The sequence below is a fragment of the Neofelis nebulosa genome, chromosome 4 (genome assembly GCF_028018385.1).
Source record: "Neofelis nebulosa isolate mNeoNeb1 chromosome 4, mNeoNeb1.pri, whole genome shotgun sequence".
NCBI classification, from domain to species: Eukaryota; Metazoa; Chordata; class Mammalia; order Carnivora; family Felidae; genus Neofelis; species Neofelis nebulosa.
The window spans coordinates 68,596,789-68,615,394 of NC_080785.1; the positions used below are offsets into that span (position 1 = coordinate 68,596,789).

At 36.3% G+C, this 18,606-nt stretch overlaps 1 protein-coding gene across 1 annotated transcript in view; it reads left to right on the forward strand.

Moving 5' to 3' along the window:
• Positions 1–18,606, forward strand: part of COL28A1 (collagen type XXVIII alpha 1 chain) — a 176,495-nt gene that overhangs the window by 42,510 nt on the left and 115,379 nt on the right. Inside the window, exons 12-14 of the mRNA XM_058724995.1 lie at positions 9,551–9,619; positions 10,687–10,755; positions 17,553–17,621. Of these exons, the coding sequence (XP_058580978.1) occupies positions 9,551–9,619; positions 10,687–10,755; positions 17,553–17,621 (207 nt within the window). The remainder of the gene's footprint in view (positions 1–9,550; positions 9,620–10,686; positions 10,756–17,552; positions 17,622–18,606) is intronic.

Sequence of the window (18,606 nt, forward strand, 5' to 3'; positions counted from 1 at the left end):
TATAATTCCTTAAAACTTTATAGGACGTAAACCAGGTGAAACATACACAGACATCAACAATCCTGGTATGGAGTAATTACTCAAACAGAAAAGTTTTTTAAGTTCATGGCTCTTTTAACGGAATGACTATATTTTTTGCTTCATGTAAAGCATTTTAAGTCAGGGTACTTGAACATGTCAGCTTTCCCAATTGTCCAAAACCAATAATGGGCCTTCTCGTTCTCCTGGAAAGCTAACAACTTTTATTATTAATTTTTAAAAATATTTATTTATTTTTGAGAGAGAGAGAGACAGAGTGTGAGAGAATGAGGGTTGGAGAGAGAGGGAGACACAGAATCCAAAGCAGACTCCAGTCTCTGAGCTGTCAGGACAGAGCCTGACACAGGACTCAAACTCACAAACCAAGAGATCATGACCTGAGCTGAAGTCAGACGCTCAACGGACTGAGCTACCCAGGTGCCCCTGGCAGGCTAACAACTTTGAACAAGGTTGTGATGCTTGCAAAGCACTGTAAAGGGAAGAATCCCTTTACAATTGTAAGTAAAAATATCTGTTTAATGAAGAATTGGAACCAACCTGCCAAACTATGTGAATATTTTTTCTTCAGAGGGGTCAAAGTTTAAATGCTATTTCTGTCCTGGGCCTAATTAAAGGGAAAAAAATCATTAGTAATCCAGCAGTTGTTGTTGCGAAAAGGGCTTTGACCTACATGCACATCTGCCCACCAGGAGTCTAAATGAGCTTATTAACTCATTTGACATGAGACAGCTGATAGTGACAACTTGAAGAGGCTGCCAGAACATGTGGGATGTCAGCCAATGGCTTCAAGGCAGATGATTTTCATTCCCAAATCTCTGATGCATATGGTTCTCAGCAGGAGGGGTATACTGTGTGTGTGTGTGTGTGTGTGTGTGTGCACGTGCACGTGTGCATGTGCATGCATGTGCACAGAAACTGTCAAGGTAAAGACTCTGATGGATCAAGAAACCCAAAACCCAAAATGCTGCCAATATAAAGGTGCTGAGTCTAACCCACAATTCCCAGGCAAGCTGGGCACTAATGTGGAACAGCATCAGGTACTGCAGTGTCTTCTGAGGGATGTCAGAATCTAAAAAACAATCACACGAATGTCCCGAATCCAAGAAAGTTGCAATAGCTTTGCAACAGGGAGTATGAAGTTTATTCCAAGGGTAAGCCTTTTTTATTGTGATAAAATACGCATAATATTTATCATTTTAACCATCTGTGAGTGTACAATTCTGCGGTACTAAATACATTCACAATGTTGTGTAATCATCACCACCACCCATGCCCAAAGCTTTTTCATCATCCTAACACAAACTTTGTACCTTTCAAATAATAACTCTCCTTATTTCTCCTGCGCCTAGTCTCCAAACTTACACTTACTCCAAGTGTAAGTTTTTAAAGAAACATATCATATGATCATATGAACCCATCTTCTCTAATAAACTAATGTCCTTGTTCTCAGATTCATGGGTAGAGATCACAGTGAATATTTTCCAGTGAGTCATTTTGTGTTGGGAGAGTCCAAGGAGTGTCCACCAGAGCTGGGATTCTTTAAAGCTATCCTGATGGGCCGCTGAGCAGACTTTCCTCTTAGGGACAATGATACACAATTCTTTATATTTTATTATATATGATGAAGTATGACTTTCCTATTAGATTGAATCATATGAATGTCATTTTTGTAGGTCAACCATGGTTGAATATTATCAATTTCATGAGGTTTAACCTAATAGCAATCAAGAAAATGAGTTGAATTACTAAAATCTGGTACAGTTTTCATTACATTTTCACCACTTTTTTGTTATTATGGGTTTTGTTTTCTTTTTTTGAAAAGCATGAATAAGTGGAATACGTGGCCTGTGGTCTTTTCTCTTATCCAACTAGATGATATTCAAAAAAGATTGCAGTTGGAGATTTCAAATAATCATGGTTTCTAACTCAGTGCAGTTGGTTAATAACTGATTTATATGTAGACCTACACTGTGTGATTACACGACTACCAATTATAATTTATGTTACTTTACCACTCACTTAGTGACAACACTGACCCAGGTAGACTTAAATGCCTGAAATGAAATGTGAATTGGCTTGTAAAAGTATATTTTCTCTTGGTTTGCATTTTATTTTAGAGATCCTCTGTCTTCATATGATGGATCTTCCACAATGCGTAGACTGTAGCTATCTGACTTTTGTGTTTTTCATCCTGTAACAAAGATATGAATTTAGTCTGCAACCAAGTGATTTTTGAAATAATTCAAGAAAAGAATCGAAAAGTCTCAAGAGGCAGTCTTGCACTGGCTCTAAAACCAGACTTCTGGGGTTCAAACAAAGCCCTATTTTGTATTAGCTCCATTATTTTGGCAAGTACTTATCCTCCCCATGCCTCAGTTTTCTCATTCATGTCATGCGTTAATAATAGCACCTACCTCTAAAGAGTCGTTTTAAAGACTATATGATTTAATCATAGTAAGTGCCATATGTGTTGACAATAATTAAGCAGTTAAGTATTTTAACAACTCTCTCTTATTAATGTAGAACAAGTCTAGCCTAAAATGTTTTCTAAAAATAAGCCACTTGGGGCGCCTGGGTGGCGCAGTCGGTTGAGCGTCCGACTTCAGCCAGGTCACGATCTCGCGGTCCGTGAGTTCGAGCCCCGCGTCAGGCTCTGGGCTGATGGCTCAGAGCCTGGAGCCTGTTTCCGATTCTGTGTCTCCCTCTCTCTCTGCCCCTCCCCCGTTCATGCTCTGTCTCTCTCTGTCCCAAAAATAAAATTAAATAAAAAAAATAAAAATAAAAATAAAAATAAGCCACTTATAACACTTCTCTGAAATAAGAGAAATTAGGTATTAAAAATAGAGCTTGAGTTAGCAAGTATTTGATAAATGTTAGTTTTCTGCCTCCTAACACCTGCTTTTCTTTCTTTCTCCCCCAAAAAGGACCTTTTTTTGCTTTTCTCCCAAATCTTTGTATGCAGTCATCACTGTGCTGAGTTTCAGATAAGACTGTATCTTGACTGTATTTGAACCATTCTGCATCATTTTCCTCCATTAGGAAAGTATGAGAATATTTGTCATAAGACTTAAAATATTAAAGTTGGTGCTACACATATTTGGGAAATGATAAAAAAAGAAGTTGCTAAAATGTTGTTCTCATGTTAAGATCCTAAAGTATGATTAAATTGTTCATAACTGAATTATTCAAGAAAAGGTAAATTTCTGTCCCCCCAAAATTCAGAATTTTGAACAACATTTCATTATTTATTATCTTAGGGCAAGGAAAATGTTGACTCTGGTTAGAACTGGTGCCAGGAATAAGGCATGTTGGGTTTCTTTAGCTGAGCTTCCCATACAGTGTAACCTTAGTCTGTCTATTGGGATTTCATTGTGACTTCGACTGAAAAAAAAAAGTTTAATTGTGTCTGGGTAAGTTTTCAGGAGAAAATGTGTAATAGGTACTTTAAATCACTTTGTAATTTATGTACAGTTGCTCTTGGTTGAAACCTAAGTAAACCAGAGGGAACCCCAAAGGAGCATTTCTAGATTTCCAGCTTCCCCAGCCCAGACCTGTTTGGTTTCCTGTTTTGATCACCTCCAGCAGCTAGCACAGCACCTGCTTCCAAGTTGCTGCTCAGTAAATGTTTGCTGCATGGATGGTTGAGTGAATGTTATCAATTAGTTAACCATTGACAATGCAAAACTGAGCAAACTCACATGACATCCTCCCCACAGTCTAGGGATAGATGTTAACTGAATGCAACATTATAATTATAATGAATACTCAGAAAAAGAAGAAAATGGTGCAATCAGTGCCGCTAGAATAGGGATTTCACCTGATCAGAGAAGCCTTCTCTGAAGCTGTGCTGCTTAAAATAAGATTTGAAGGATGAATAAGGATTAACTAGGGAAAAAGGGAGGTAAGAACATCCTAGATAGACTGAGTAGCACATGCTAAGATCCCGTGGCAGAAGGGGGCCTGGCAAGAAAGAACAAGGAATGGAACAAAGGCCGATGCTGCCAGGGTGGTGAGTGAAGAAGCAACTAGTTACAGATGGGAATGAAAAGACTGTGGGACACCATGCAGGGGCTCACAAGCCTTGTAAGGAGCTTTGTCTTTTCACTAAGAGCAAAGGGAAAGGCCTTGAATGGTTTCATTCACATTAAAAATCAAAAGATTGGACTGGCAGCAATGGTGGGGGTGGAGGGGAATAAATTAAAATGTGCAACAATGTATGTGTGTAGGGTACTAAAGACTTTGTTGTAATCTGTGCAAGAGGTGAGATTAATTTGAAGTAGACTACAGAGGCATGGTAGGAGATTAAAAATGGTAGATAGATTTGAGAGAGATTTAGAGGGCATATTGAAAAGAGTTGGCAATATATTACACATGGTAGGTAAAAGAGTGAGAGATGTCAAGAATGACTCCTTGTTTGGCTTGACTCATGGAGGGATTGTGGTGCTCTTCCCAGATAGAGAATGCTGAAAGGTGATCAGGTCTGTGAGGAGAAGAGTATGAGTTTGTCTTTGGAAATGATGGGTTTCTTTTGAAATTCTCTTTCCTGACTTCTATCACACTGCGTTTGTGAGTTCCCATTTCTTTTTCTCAAACTGCCTTCCTCAACTCCCCACAAGACATTTCTATGTTCTTCCATTCCCACCCAACTTGTATGTTGGTACTCTCCATGGTTCTGACCTAAGCTTCTGGCCTGCTTAGTCACTAAACCCACCCTGTTCAATACAGTAGTCACATGTGGCCATTGAGCCCTTGAAATATGGCTAGTCTAAATGGAGATGTGGTATAATTGTTAAATATACATAGGATTTCAAAGACATGTATTAAAAATAATAAATAAAATCATTTATAAGGTTATGTTGATCACATACTGAAATGATATTTTAGATATATCAAATTAACTAAAATATGTTATTACTTTTTTAAAAAAGTTTATTTATTCATTTATTTTGAGAGAGAGAGAGAGCATGTGCATGCATGTGAGTGGGGGAGGGGCAGAGAGAGGGAGAGAGAGGAGAGAATCCTAAGCAGGCTCCATGCCCAGCATGGAGTCTGATGCAGGGTTTGATCTCACGAACCGTGAGATCATGACCTGAGCTGGAATCAAGAGTAGGATGCTTAATTGACTGAGCCACACAGGTGCTGCTGTTATGATTAATTTTTTTTAAGGTGACTACTAGGAAATTTAAAATTACATATGTGAAAAAATAAATAAAATTACATATGGGGCTCATTGTATATTTCTAGTGGATGGCTCTACTCTAGACAGTGACCCTATTGTTGCCTTATTTCTGTCCATTTGAGCCCACAGAGCTGTTTATTGTCCCCAGAACGTTTCACATCATTTTATGCCTCAAACACTTTCCTTTTCCTTAACTTTTGTTCCTCTTCTTTTATGCCAGATTAGATATGATTCCTACTTTTTTTTGGTTCAGAGAAAATATCTCCTCTACTATTTGAAACTTTTCTCATTCTTTAAGGCAGAATTAAACACTTGTGTCACAGAGTCTATCATCCTCTGTTAATATCTTTATTATAGCTAATTCAAACGCTTATATTTTCTTTTATATTCATTTGCCTCTCCAGCCAGATTGTAAGTGTCTGCAAAGTACAGGTGTGATCTGATTTATGTCTATAATTATGTAACTGGGTACTCAGTATGAGGGTGGTACTCAGTGAAAGTCTGATGAATAACAATTGAATCTACACATATTAAATAGTGATCATATAATTAGTTATGACTTAGATGTTTTATAGATAATATCTTGAATCCTCTCAACAACTCTGCAAGGTAGATATAATTATCCTCATTTTGCATATGGAGATCTTGCAAAAGCTCAAACTGTTAGTAAATTATAGAGCCAGAATTCAACTAGACCGAATGAAAAAAGCCATGTTTTTTTTTTCTGTGATTCTATGCATACTGAAAAATTGATTAAAAAGTAGTGATTATATCCTAAATTATAAAATAGGGAAAAATACCCATTTCCTAAAATTGTTAGAAGATTAAGTGACATAATGTATATAAAGTGTCAGGGCAGTGCTTAGAAACGCTAGGTTTTATTAAACATTGGCTTCCTTCGATGTTGAGGCCCATAGCACAGACATCCTTAATTTCCTTTTTTTTAAATTTTTTTAATGTTTATTTATTTTTGAGAGAGAGAGAGAAAGACAGAGTGCAGGCAGGGGAGGGACAGAAAGAGAGGGAAAGACAGAATCCAAAACAGGTTCCAGGTTCTGAGCCATCATGGTGTGGGGCTCGAGATCGTGACCTGAGCCAAAGTCAGATGCTTAACCAACTGGGCCACCCAGGTGCTCCTAGCATCCTTAATTTCTGAGAAAGACCAAAGTGTTTTACCCAGCCTCCTCTATGCCCCTACACATGCTTACACTCATATGAAAGTCATGTGAAACAGACCACCTCCAGGGCTATCCACTTTAACTCAATCTTCTTTGTATATGCCTCTGATGGTCAAAGAAAGTGAAGTTGAGAAAAACAAGTAGTACTGAGGCCATTCAACCTTTCTCTGTGTATTTGTGCTTATTGGTGAAGGGTGGTAGAAATAATGGCAGAAAAGGAATCAAGCCTGGAGGCTTACCAGGGCTATGTTGCCTTGGTGAATTTCCAGAAAATCATTGTGAGTATTCTCAATGATTCTTCTCTTCCTGTTCTCTTACCCAGCAATGCTATGTTACAATCAGGACCACTTTCTTTACCACCTCAGGAAACTTTGTAGGAAAGGGGAAGGAGAAGTATGAAAGGGATAAACATTAATTGTAGGCCAATGCTGGTCTGCAGGCCTATGTGGAGGTGCTAAGCTCCTGAGAAGTAAATTCACGCAACTGAAATGTGAAGATGTGTTGCTACTGAGCTGTGTTGAGGAAAGGGAAAGAGATTCCTTTATAACCTTCAGATCCCTGTAACTTCCCTAAAAAAAGCAATATAGAGAAATTGCTCAGTTGCTATGGGTACTTGACCAAGGCTAAAGGAAACTCATGGGTTTCAGGGTAAGATAGTTGCTCTCCTATTGATTTTCCTGATACACACATTTCAAGTTAACAATGCCCCTAGTTAGAGGAAACCTTCTCACCAACCCGTGCTCTTATTTATTTTAGATGAAACATACAGAAAAGTGATACATAATATATAATATTATATAATTATATATAATATAATATAAATTATATAATATATAATAATATATAACATATAATATAATATAATAGTATATACTATGAATATAATATAATACAGTATAATATAATATAAATTATATAATATATAATAATATATAACATATAATATAATATAATAGTATATACTATGAATATAATATAATACAGTATAATATAATTAATATAATATAGCATAACATAATATTTAAAAGCCTTCGGATCCATTTTAGAACCAAACAAATATAAATGGGGCAAGGAATGAATAGAAAAAGGGAACTTAAGGCCTTATGTTATTATTATTTTAATGGTGTGTTTTACCTCTTAAACTAGTCCTTTGGGTTTAGGGACTATGTCCTAAACTTTTCTATACTTACTTCATTACTGTCCACATAGTAAATGCTTGCTATTCCTTTGCTGAGTGACGGAAGCTGTCACCCATTCACACGGATTAAGGATGTATGTAGCACAAGAAGTTGTAGGGAAAAGATTCTTTGAAATGAAAATTTTGAACCTACATTAGGAAACTGAATATTCTCTAGTACTTAAATCAAACTTTGATATCAAGAAGACAGCTTCAAATCTGGGAGAGCCTTTATGTCTGATATTATACATGGAGAAATTCCATGGCCAAGAACATGTGAAAAATAAGAATGGCAATTATCTGGCTGCTCCAGAAAATTTAATATGCATAGAAAAATTCGTAAAACTTTGATTTTAAGGGAAAAATGCAAGTTTATTTATCTGCCAGATTGACTTATTACAAGAATGAACTGAAGGAAGATACCTTTAGATACAAGCCACTTAAATGCCAAAGCATCATAAACTCTCACAATCAACTGATTTTGAGACAGGTTTTCTTTGTTATGATTTTGAGCCTGGGCTTATCTTTTGGGGGGCTGATTTGACTCTGACCCTTCTTCCTGTCTCTTCTTTCCCCCCTTTACAATTGATTAAAGCCCATAGACTTCCTTAAAGTAAGGCCTCTACCATATCAATAGAAATTGCTTTAGTCACTAAAGAGTCCCCTTCAAAAAACACAAGCCTCCAGGGAAAATTGAGGCTTTAACATTGGTGAAAATTCTTTTGTTTCCCTCAATCTGGAGAAGGATTGTTTCAACTTCTTGCCCCATTTTACGGTTAATTGATACAAGGTTGAAGAGAAGAGAGAAATCTGTAAGTTGGATGAAATTTTAAATAGCAAGTATTCATTAACTCAAACACAACAGTATTCAGAAACCTTCCTTCCCATAAATTAGAGGTATGTGTGTACATAAAGAACTAGAAGGAAATGCCCCAGAAATTAATAGTAGCTATAGACAGATAAGTTAAAATTTTCTATGTGTGTATGCCTTTCAATATGTGGCAAATTTCCTATAATGAAGGTGTGTTATTTCTGTAAACAGAAACAAATTAAAAAAAGAAATTGTAATCAATAGCCACTTCTAGTAAACAGAAGGTTTGAAGGTGGGTAGCTCAATGAGGTTTTGTTTGATCAAGTTCAATGAGGTTTTCCAGGAGCCAGGCACTTAAAAATGTTTTTCTGCATGGTCCTCTTCAATGGTTGGCATTCAGCCAAGAGATTGGCTGCCTCAAATTTACAAGATACCTATCGCATCTCCAAGTAGGAAAGAAGAGGCAGGGGCAAAATCTTTTCTCTTTGCACCTAATAATGTCACCACATCTCATTGGTTGGTACTGAGCCAAAGAACCAACCAGTGGCAAAGGAACAGGAGATGGTAGATTTGCATTAAACCAATTATTATTCATCCTGTGACCCTGAGTATAAAGAACAGCTTTCCATTGACATGAACAGATCAGAGTTCCAACAGCAGGGAAGGAAAGAGGGCAGGAGATGATCATTGGGTAGGAGACAAACGTGTCTGTCAGAAGCACATAATAAAGACTTGCTGAACAACAAGTGAGGGCTGCAGTGCAACATGCATCCTGAAAACGTTTGCTTTTGCGGGCCTCTTCTTCCATTTAAAAAAAAAAAAGCTAAAAATTATACATTACAACTGAATTGGGATAAAGACAAATTTAATCCAGAATGAATTCATTGTCATATATTCATTATTTTTTTTAAAATTTGTATTCTGATTTTAAACATTAAAATGGAAACATTTTCAAGGACCCTAGACACTGTGACTACTGTGTTCAGTGGTTAATTCAACCCTGAGTCTTTGTTGTCCTTCCAGCTGGATTATAAACACTTTGAGGGCAGTGACTGTGTTCTAGATTTCACTGTTGCCCTCAAAATTCCTACCACAGCACTATGCTCTAAGAGCTGTTCAACAAATACTGTTGAGTTGACCTAACATATAACTGTTTCTTCTTGTAGGGTGAACCAGGTCCCCCTGGTCCTCATGGTCCTCCAGGAGCCCCCGGTATTGGACAGCAAGGAATTAAGGTAAAGATTCTTGTCTTTTTCCCTATTTATGAGTATTAACTTTATTGTTGGGCTGGAGAAGCTATGATTTGAATCCACTCAACCTTACCCTCTAGATACAAAGAGGCTGCCTGCAGAAGGTACTTACAGTCTGGGTTCTTGGACACTGCAGTGCTCCAGGCAGGGGCAGTTACCACAAGAAAAATCAATGTATTTTTTATTTGATTGGTATGAAAAATTTGTCTTGTCTCCAAATAAATACCCACCTTATTGCCAATGTACATCTAGTTCTATTAATTTCATGGAATGTAAATGTTAACATGCAAAATTGTTACTGGGACGTGAAGCATCTTAACACATAAACTATCATCTTCTCACACTAAAGAAGCATAGAAGGGCAGAAACCAGGAGGACCACAACACTGAACAAGTAAGTGTTGATAGAAAGGTTTTTAGGGAACTAGAAAGTACTGGAACATCCAACACGTTGGAGTGCTCTGCATCATGTAGGATGTCACAGAGCAAAAGTGCTTATTTTAAATGGCTTTTCTATGTCATTGGGACAATAAGACTTTGTTGCAGGAGTAAAACAGAGAGCAGCACAAAACAGTGCACTTCTAATGAAGTCAAGTATCACCACGGATGGTATTTAAACAATAAGCATATTGAGACTCTAGAGAAAGTGGAGTTTATATTGGCAGAGTTATCGGACAAGGATTCTGAAGGAGATCAAGTGTGAAATAGAATTGAAAAGAGAGGTAAAATGGAACAGAATGGGTAACATTCCAGGATGGTGGCAAGGGGGGCAGGGAACGGCACAAGCATTGTTTGCTTGGTCATCTCCGTAACCAAAAATGAATCGAATAGAGTCTATCCTGCCAAATACTACACAATAGCTTCTGAAAGCTAAAAGTAGTGTTCACTTAAATTCAAACCATTTTTCCTCCTCCAGAATTTTTTTTATCTTTATGAATGTGAAAAGTTTGACTATTTAGCCATTATTTTTGTTGAAATCTCCAGAGTATCTTGTGGTATGTTTATTCTTTATTTAAAAACTCAAACCTTCATTTGATTATTTCTTTCTCTTAGGGGGAAAGAGGTCAGGAAGGAAGAACAGGGGCTCCAGGACCGATTGGCATTGGTGAACCAGGCCAGCCAGTAAGTATCAAGAAATTCTAGATGGAATAAAAAGGACAAATACAGTTCTTATTTGCTCTTTGTAGTTAGACTAAGTGGTTAAATTAAGCCATCTTGTATCTTTGGGACAACAAAAGACAATAAATATGCAAGGACCAGATATGAGTGTTATTTTTCATACCACTTGATAGAACCACACGCATACACATGTGACATATACGACTGGCTTTCTCTTACCATAATCTCTTACAAGATTGATCAGCTTGTCCAAGAAGGAAAGAGATCTCATGTGTCAAAATTTCCTAGGATATAGGAGAACTGGATTTAGGCATAGGTCTATACTTTGTAACTGACTTTCCTGTAACCATGAAAAATTACTGAGAATAGGACCTTGTTCATAAGCTAATTTATGGGTAGGATTGATGAAGGTAGACAGGTGATACCTGTGTTATTTGCAGCTTCTAACTTATGTAGCTTTGAAGTTTACTATTTTTGCAGAAGAAAAAAAAAGTGTTTCTATCAAGAAATCTGGAGAAGAAATGAATAAAACATGACTATTCTAGTATAGAAATTCTCTTAACTTTTCAAGTAATCATTATTCTCCCAGAAAAGAATAGTAACTAACTCACTGAGGTACAAATTAAAACAACTGTATTGGATTGGGAGAATTAGTATTGTTAAAATGTCCATACTACCCAAAACAATCTACTGATTCAATGCAATCCTTATCGAAATTCCAATGGCATTTTTCATGGAAATGGAACAATCTTAAAATTTGTATGGAACCGTAAATGATCCTAATAGCCAAAGCAATCTTGAGAAAGAAGAACTAAGGTGGAGGTATCACACTTTCTGATTTCTAAATATATTCCAAAGCTATAGTAATCAAAACAGTATTGTATTGGCATAAAAACAGACACACAGACCAATGGAATGGAATAGAGAGACTAGAAATAAACTCACACATATATGGCCAATTAATTTCCAACAAAAGAGCCAAGAATATACAATGGGGAAAGGACAGTCTCTTTAATAAATGGTGTTGGGGAAATGGGACAGCCACATCCAAAAGCATGAAAGTGGACCACCATCCTCCACCATACACAAAAATGAACTCAAATGGCTTTGAGTCTTGAATGTAAGACCTGAAATCATAAAACTCTTGGAAGAAAACATAAGCAGTAAGCTCCCTGACACAGGTCTTAGCAATAATGTTTTGAATTTAATACCAACAGTAAAAGGAACAAAAGCAAAAATAAACAAGTTGGGACTATATCAAACTAAAAAGCTTCTGCACAGCAAAGGAAAACATCAACAAAATAGGCAATCTACTGAATGGGAGAAAATATTTTCAAATCATATATCTGATAATATCAAAAATATGTAAAGAACTCATACAACTCAACAATAACACAAAAATGCAATTAAAAAACAGGCAGAAGAGTCGAACAGACATTTTACCAAAGAAGACATACAGATGGGCAACAGGTATATGAAAAGATGCTCAGCATCATTAGTTACCAGAGAAATGCAAATCAAAATCAAAATGAGATATCACCTCACACCTGCTACAATGGCTATTATCAAAAGTACAAGAAAACAGGTATTGTTGAGAATGTGGAGAAAAGGGAACCCTCATGCACTATTGGTGGAAATGTAATTTGTATAGCCAATGTGAAAAACAGTATGGAGATTCCTCAAAAAATTAAAAATTCTATTACCATATGATCCAGCCATTCCACTTGTGGGTATTTATTCAAAGAAAATAAAGTCACTAATATATTGAAAAGACATATGCATCCCATGTTCATTGCTATTTATAATAACCAAGATAGGGAAACAAACTAAGTGTTCATTGATGGATAAATGGATAAAGAAATTGTGATATATTTATAGAGTATATCCACATATATATGATGGATTACTATTGGATATATATATAATGGATTACTATTCAATCATAAAAAAGAATGAAGTCTTGCCATTTGCAACAACATGGATTGACTTCGAGGACATTATACTAATTGAAATAAGTCAGACAGAGAAGGGCAAATGCCATATGATGTGGAACTGTAAAAACAAAAAATCAAACCAGTCTTCTAGATAGAACAGGCAAAATCAACTTTATTTTTATATTCTAGTAACAGACACATAGAAATACAAATTTTAAATACAATAGAATTTATAGTCATTAAAAATAGAAATACTTGGGTATAAATTTAATAAAACATGTATAAGCTTTATAACCTGAAAACTTCAAAACACTAATGAAAGAAATAAAAGAATATTTAATAAATTGAGAGACATACCATATTCATTGATTGGAAGACTTGACATCATAGAGCTGTCAATCTCTTTAAATTGATATAAGGTTTAATGCAAGCCTTTAAAAAAATCCCAGTAAGATTTTTTTAAAGGTATGGACAAGATTATTTTAAAATCTGTATGGAAAGGCAAAGGAGCTAGAATAATTAAAACAATTTTCAAAAAGAAGAATAAAGTTGAAGAAAGGGTTTAAGATTTATTCACATAACTACAGCAATCAAGACTGTGCAGTTCTGACATCATAGAAACATGATCAGTGGAATAGAATAGAGAACCCAGATACAGACCCACACACTGATTTTTTTATTTATTTAAAAAAATTTTTTTAATGTTTATTTATTTTTGAGAGAGAGACAGAGTACAAGCAAGGGAGGGGCAGAGAGAGGGAGACACAGAATCTGAAGCAGGCCCCAGGCTCTGAGCTGTCAGCAAAGAGCCTGATGTGGGGCTTGAACCCATGAACCATGAGATCATGACCTGAGCCAAAGTCGGACGCCTAACTGACTGAGCCATCTGTGCATCCCTTGAATTCATTTTTTAATAATTGTTTTACTATACTTATATTTTTAGTGTAATATTCTCTTCTTGTATTTTATATTCCTATTATTAGACCATTAAGCATTCAAAGAGAACATTTTTTGGTCTCTATTTTATAATTTTATTATTTGACATTTTTGGGAAAATTTATGTTATATAGGCTCACTTTTATTCATTGTCAATTGTTTTCTTATATGTTTTGTACTCTGGCATCTGAATTCATGGTCATCAGGTCTTTACCTGTGAAAATCTTAAGTGTTCTGGGTGGAGGGTATTTGAGAGGAATTTGCATGTACACCTCTTAGGTACTCCTCGGATATCCTTGATACTAATGTCTTGACTAGGTGTTCCTGGATCACCTATATGATGGCAGTTAAAACTACAAACCCATACACAGCACTGGAGCAGGCTTGGAATTTTTAGGCCCATTTAGAGCCTAAGTGAGGGTAGACAAGATTCTTGTCTTTCATATCGCTGTGTTGACTAAATGGCTTTTTTCTCAACCCTGCCCTTTCATTGACAATATGTAAGTAACTTTGAAGGTCCTAGCTTTCTGTGGGGATCTCAGGTCTAATACTCTCCTCATTTTCCTTTGAGTGAGCCAAAATCTTTGCTCCTGGTTCTCTGTCGTAGGTTTTCTAGACTTATTTCCACCATACGACCACACGTTTCCACCCAGAACAACCACAGCATCAGTTTCTATGCGCACTACCCTAGCGTTCAGCTCTTTTTGTTTTGGAGCCCTGTGACTTCCCTCACCTATTTATTTTTGGATTTCAGCTCTGCCTTTAAAATTTATTTTAAAGAAAATTTGTATTACTTGCCTTTTTGTTTATAGCTAGAGAGTTTACACAATATTGCTAGAACATGAAGTTCTTGTTTGTTTGCTTTCTAAGCCACAATTATACAAATCAGAAAGACACCATGAAGTCTGCAGTTCAAGTGGGAACTGAAATCATTACAAAGATGGGGAGGATTGCAAATAATGTATGCAAATGTTGTACCAAAATGTCATAATAAAAATCCAACACTGAGTTTCTGAATTATTTAGAAGTAACATAAAGACTTACCTTGGGACTGAGAAAGGTTCTGCTGAAAGTCTCTTACCTTTGTTTCTTTGTCTGGATGATTTCAAACGGTGTCAGGTTTTTTTTGTTTGTTGTTTTCTTTTTGTACAAGGATATTGAGAACATTGTTAGTAAAAAATACCCACTAAAGTAGAACTATAAATACTTTGAAGTTAAAAATTATATAAACAGTACTGTTTGAATATTATGGGCAATTTTTATTATTATTTAGCACAGTTATTTTTAATGCTTGAAATGTATATTAAAGCCACTTTTACTGATTATCTACACTAGTGAGATTATTAAGAAAAGTAATATGATAATGGATGATCACATTTTACCTCATTAATGTCTCAAATAAAGCATTTCACTGATCAGACTGTGTTAACTGATAATAACAGTCCTTATATTTTTTTTTATTAGAGGCATTCATGAGAAATCAAATAAGTATGCCATAATTATAATTGATTTTCATGGCTTTTGAAAAGGACACTGTGAGTTTTTTATAGAAGCACTTCTGTCTTTTAGAAATAATCCATGGGTTCTGTCATAGTAAAGTATAGTTCATCTACCCGAGTACCTGCTCTTTCTTTTAACCAAGCAGTCACCTTTCATTCTGCTTTGCTGTAAAATATGAGAATACTCTGATGATACAGACTGTTCCTCTGACGGTTGGCAATAATTAAATTTTGGATCACTGTTGTTTTAAATGCCTTTAAGCAATTACTCACAAGTATTAGTTCTCTGTTCTCTGCAGCTTGGAACACATGGCTCATCAAAGCCTCCAATGTTTTCAGTCTCATCTTGGCTGGTGTACTCTAGAAATGCAGAGATGAAAGGAGGGTTGGGTGTTTATGCCTCGTAGCAGCCCTCTCTCCATATTGCTTACTGTAAACCATTCACCCCGAGGCTAATTTATTCATAATGCCCTGAAAGGACATTCTTCACCATCACAAGATTCAAATAAAATAATTTCGATAGTGATGGCAGATGTTTATTAAGTGCTCAATATGTAAGAGCTTTAAGTCTCTCTGACCTAACCCATATATTAATACTCATGGTTCTGGCAGGTACTATTGTTACCACCATCATGATGAGGACACTGAACTTTAGAGAGATTAAGTTCTTTGTCGAAGTTTGCACTGCTAACACATAGCCAAGCTGGGACTTGACCCTCAGTCCATATGACAGTATAATTGTCAGGAAAGCCTGTAAGCTCTAGGAGACCAGGGAGCAGGTCTGTCTGCTGTTCCCAGAACTTAGCACACTGCCTGGCACTTACTAGGCATTTGGTCAGTATTTGCTGAATGAATGGAAAAAATTGAGTGAACTGGAAAAAGACTTCTTTGCATTGAATGTAAATTGTGTTATTTTCATTTGTTTTATCATTGGGGAAGAGGAATCATTTGTCAATTTTTTTTTTGGTTAAAGCATATGATGTTAGCTAGGCACTTACTCTTTTATTTGCAATCTAGTTTTCGTGCTTATATTTATTTTTCCCCTAGTTAATCACTCTAACGTTAGAGTAAGCTATCATGGATATTAGTGCTTTGATTAAGGTCTTGGACTCTTAAAAGCTAGGTTTCCCATAAGCATAGCAATTTAAATTGAATTAAATGTTAGCTTTTTTCTTTAATTAAAGTCTTTATGAAATTGGTTATGCATAAATACTGAAGAAGACTGTCTTTTAAAATATACAATAATAGGGGAAGGCAAAAAAAATTTGAACACGGGATACAATTAGCTTTCTTTTTTATAAATCTATAACTGTGATCAGTCACTGATTAGCATAATGCTGAATCCTAGCTCTGCTCCCAGGCTCAGTAGAAAGCACCTCTTAAATTATCCCGGATTACTGTGTATCAAGCCCGAAGGTCATTCACAGTGTCTGCCGTTTGCTGGCTTTGGAGCTGCTGGGCAACTCGGTAGACTTTGTTCTGTCCTAGGCTCACTTTCTGGCAAGCAAGCCCTCATTATTTTTCTTTTACATCCATTAGAGGAAAAGCTCCTATCTGTGCTTCTAAGGTTCTTGTTGTTAGTTCCTTTTCTACTTTTATGCCTTCTGGCTAAGAATAAAGAGAGGGAAAATTTGTAGCCTTTTAAAATTTCCACTTTAATTGAATATCTTGCTGTTGTCTTTTCTTTTTCAATCAGTTTGTTTCCTGCGGGTCCACTTCAAAGCCAGAGAGTGTGTTGTTTCTCTTTACTTATGTGAGAACTCTTCACCATCTGACTGCCTTTCTGAGCAATAGTTACATGGACTTTTTAATTTGAATCACTGAGATCAAAAACCATGCTTCCTCTGCATGATTCTATCAAGATTCCTATTTGCACATAAACCCCCAGTGGACTCAGCCAGTCCTCGAAAGAATTCAAGAATTCAAGTTTGAATCCAAATTTGTCAGGATAGAAATTAAAACACATGTAAACAGAATTCGATGTTTTAAAGCAGCTGTGCAGTGATTTCTTCACAGGGCTCCCCTGATGTTTTTAAATTACTTAATCACTCAGCAACCTTCTCCAGGCCACACAGTGGCTAGATTTTTAGACTTCCCTCAAAGGACTTATTTCCTAATCCTTATTCCGAAGCATCACTTAATTTCCATTTTCCTCTAATATGAGGACACCAGAATAGAACATCTTATGCCAATCAAATGGAATGAGTAATACAATGGGAATATTCTTCTTCACAACTCTATAATTCTGCTGATCAGTATGGAATTTACTAGGATTCTCACTAATAACATAACTAGGACTATATCATTGCATGCCCATGTGAACTAAAATATAACCATTTTCTCTCTTCCTTCTTCCTCCTATCTCTCTCCCCACTTCCCATTCTCTCTTTCTTTCTCTTTTCCTGTTCCTCATTCCCTCTTATCCAAACAGGGTCCCCGCGGTCCTGAGGGAGCACCAGGAGAGAGGGGCTTACCAGGAGAAGGATTTCCAGGGCCAAAGGTAACAACACCTCCCGTACTATGAAAAAATGCTTTGCCTTGCATGGTCATGATTTATAACTTTAAAAAAATGGGTCCTAGCCAATTACCAGAAGTCAAGTATTTTCCTGACTACCTTCACCCTATTAAATGAAGGAAGATGTAAGTTTTTCCTTAACATGAAACTCTGGTGAAATTTGCAATTACAAATAACTAATTGACAGACTTCTACTTCATATAATTATTGCATGTGAAATGAGAAAACTCTCTTAAAGTAATCTATAGTCATTAAAGCCACAGTGATAAATAGCATCGTTATGCCCAGAAGTTATCAAGCGTAGCTACCATAGAACTTTATTCACAGCTTTGTTTTGTGAAACATAGATAAGAAACTAATAAACGAATTTGTAATCACATTGTCATTAGCATAATAAGAAAGGAAATATGGCAGGGAGGAGGGCACTGGAATTACCTTGTTATAATAAGGAGCAAAAACTATGAAAAACATACCTTTTACCTGGCAGTTGAGAATTTAAATGCTTCTATTGCTTCCCATATATAATTCTTGGTGCTCAAGTTCCCCTGGGAACCTTGGTTCCTTGAGGAACCCTCTGGGGTTGGCACACTTTTTCCATAAAGGGAAAGATAATAAATATTTGAGGCTTTGTGAGCAGTATGGTGTCTGTTGCAACTACTTAACTTATGCTGTTGTAGCATGAAAACAGTCATCAGCTCCGTATAAATGAGTGAGCGTGACTGTATTCCAGTAAAGCTGTATTTGCCAAAAAATGTAAGCCCTGAGCTGGATTTGGCCAGTGGGCTATAATTTGCTGACCTCTGGTCGAGGCTACTTACCCACAATCTACCAAAGGCCACACAGGAAATGATTTTCCAAGACACTTTGGGCAGCATCAACAAAATTTCAGTAACTAAGAAAACATTTGGAGGTTCTTTTTCCTTCTTTCTAAAGTCTTTCCCCAAACACACATGCATGCACACATGCACCG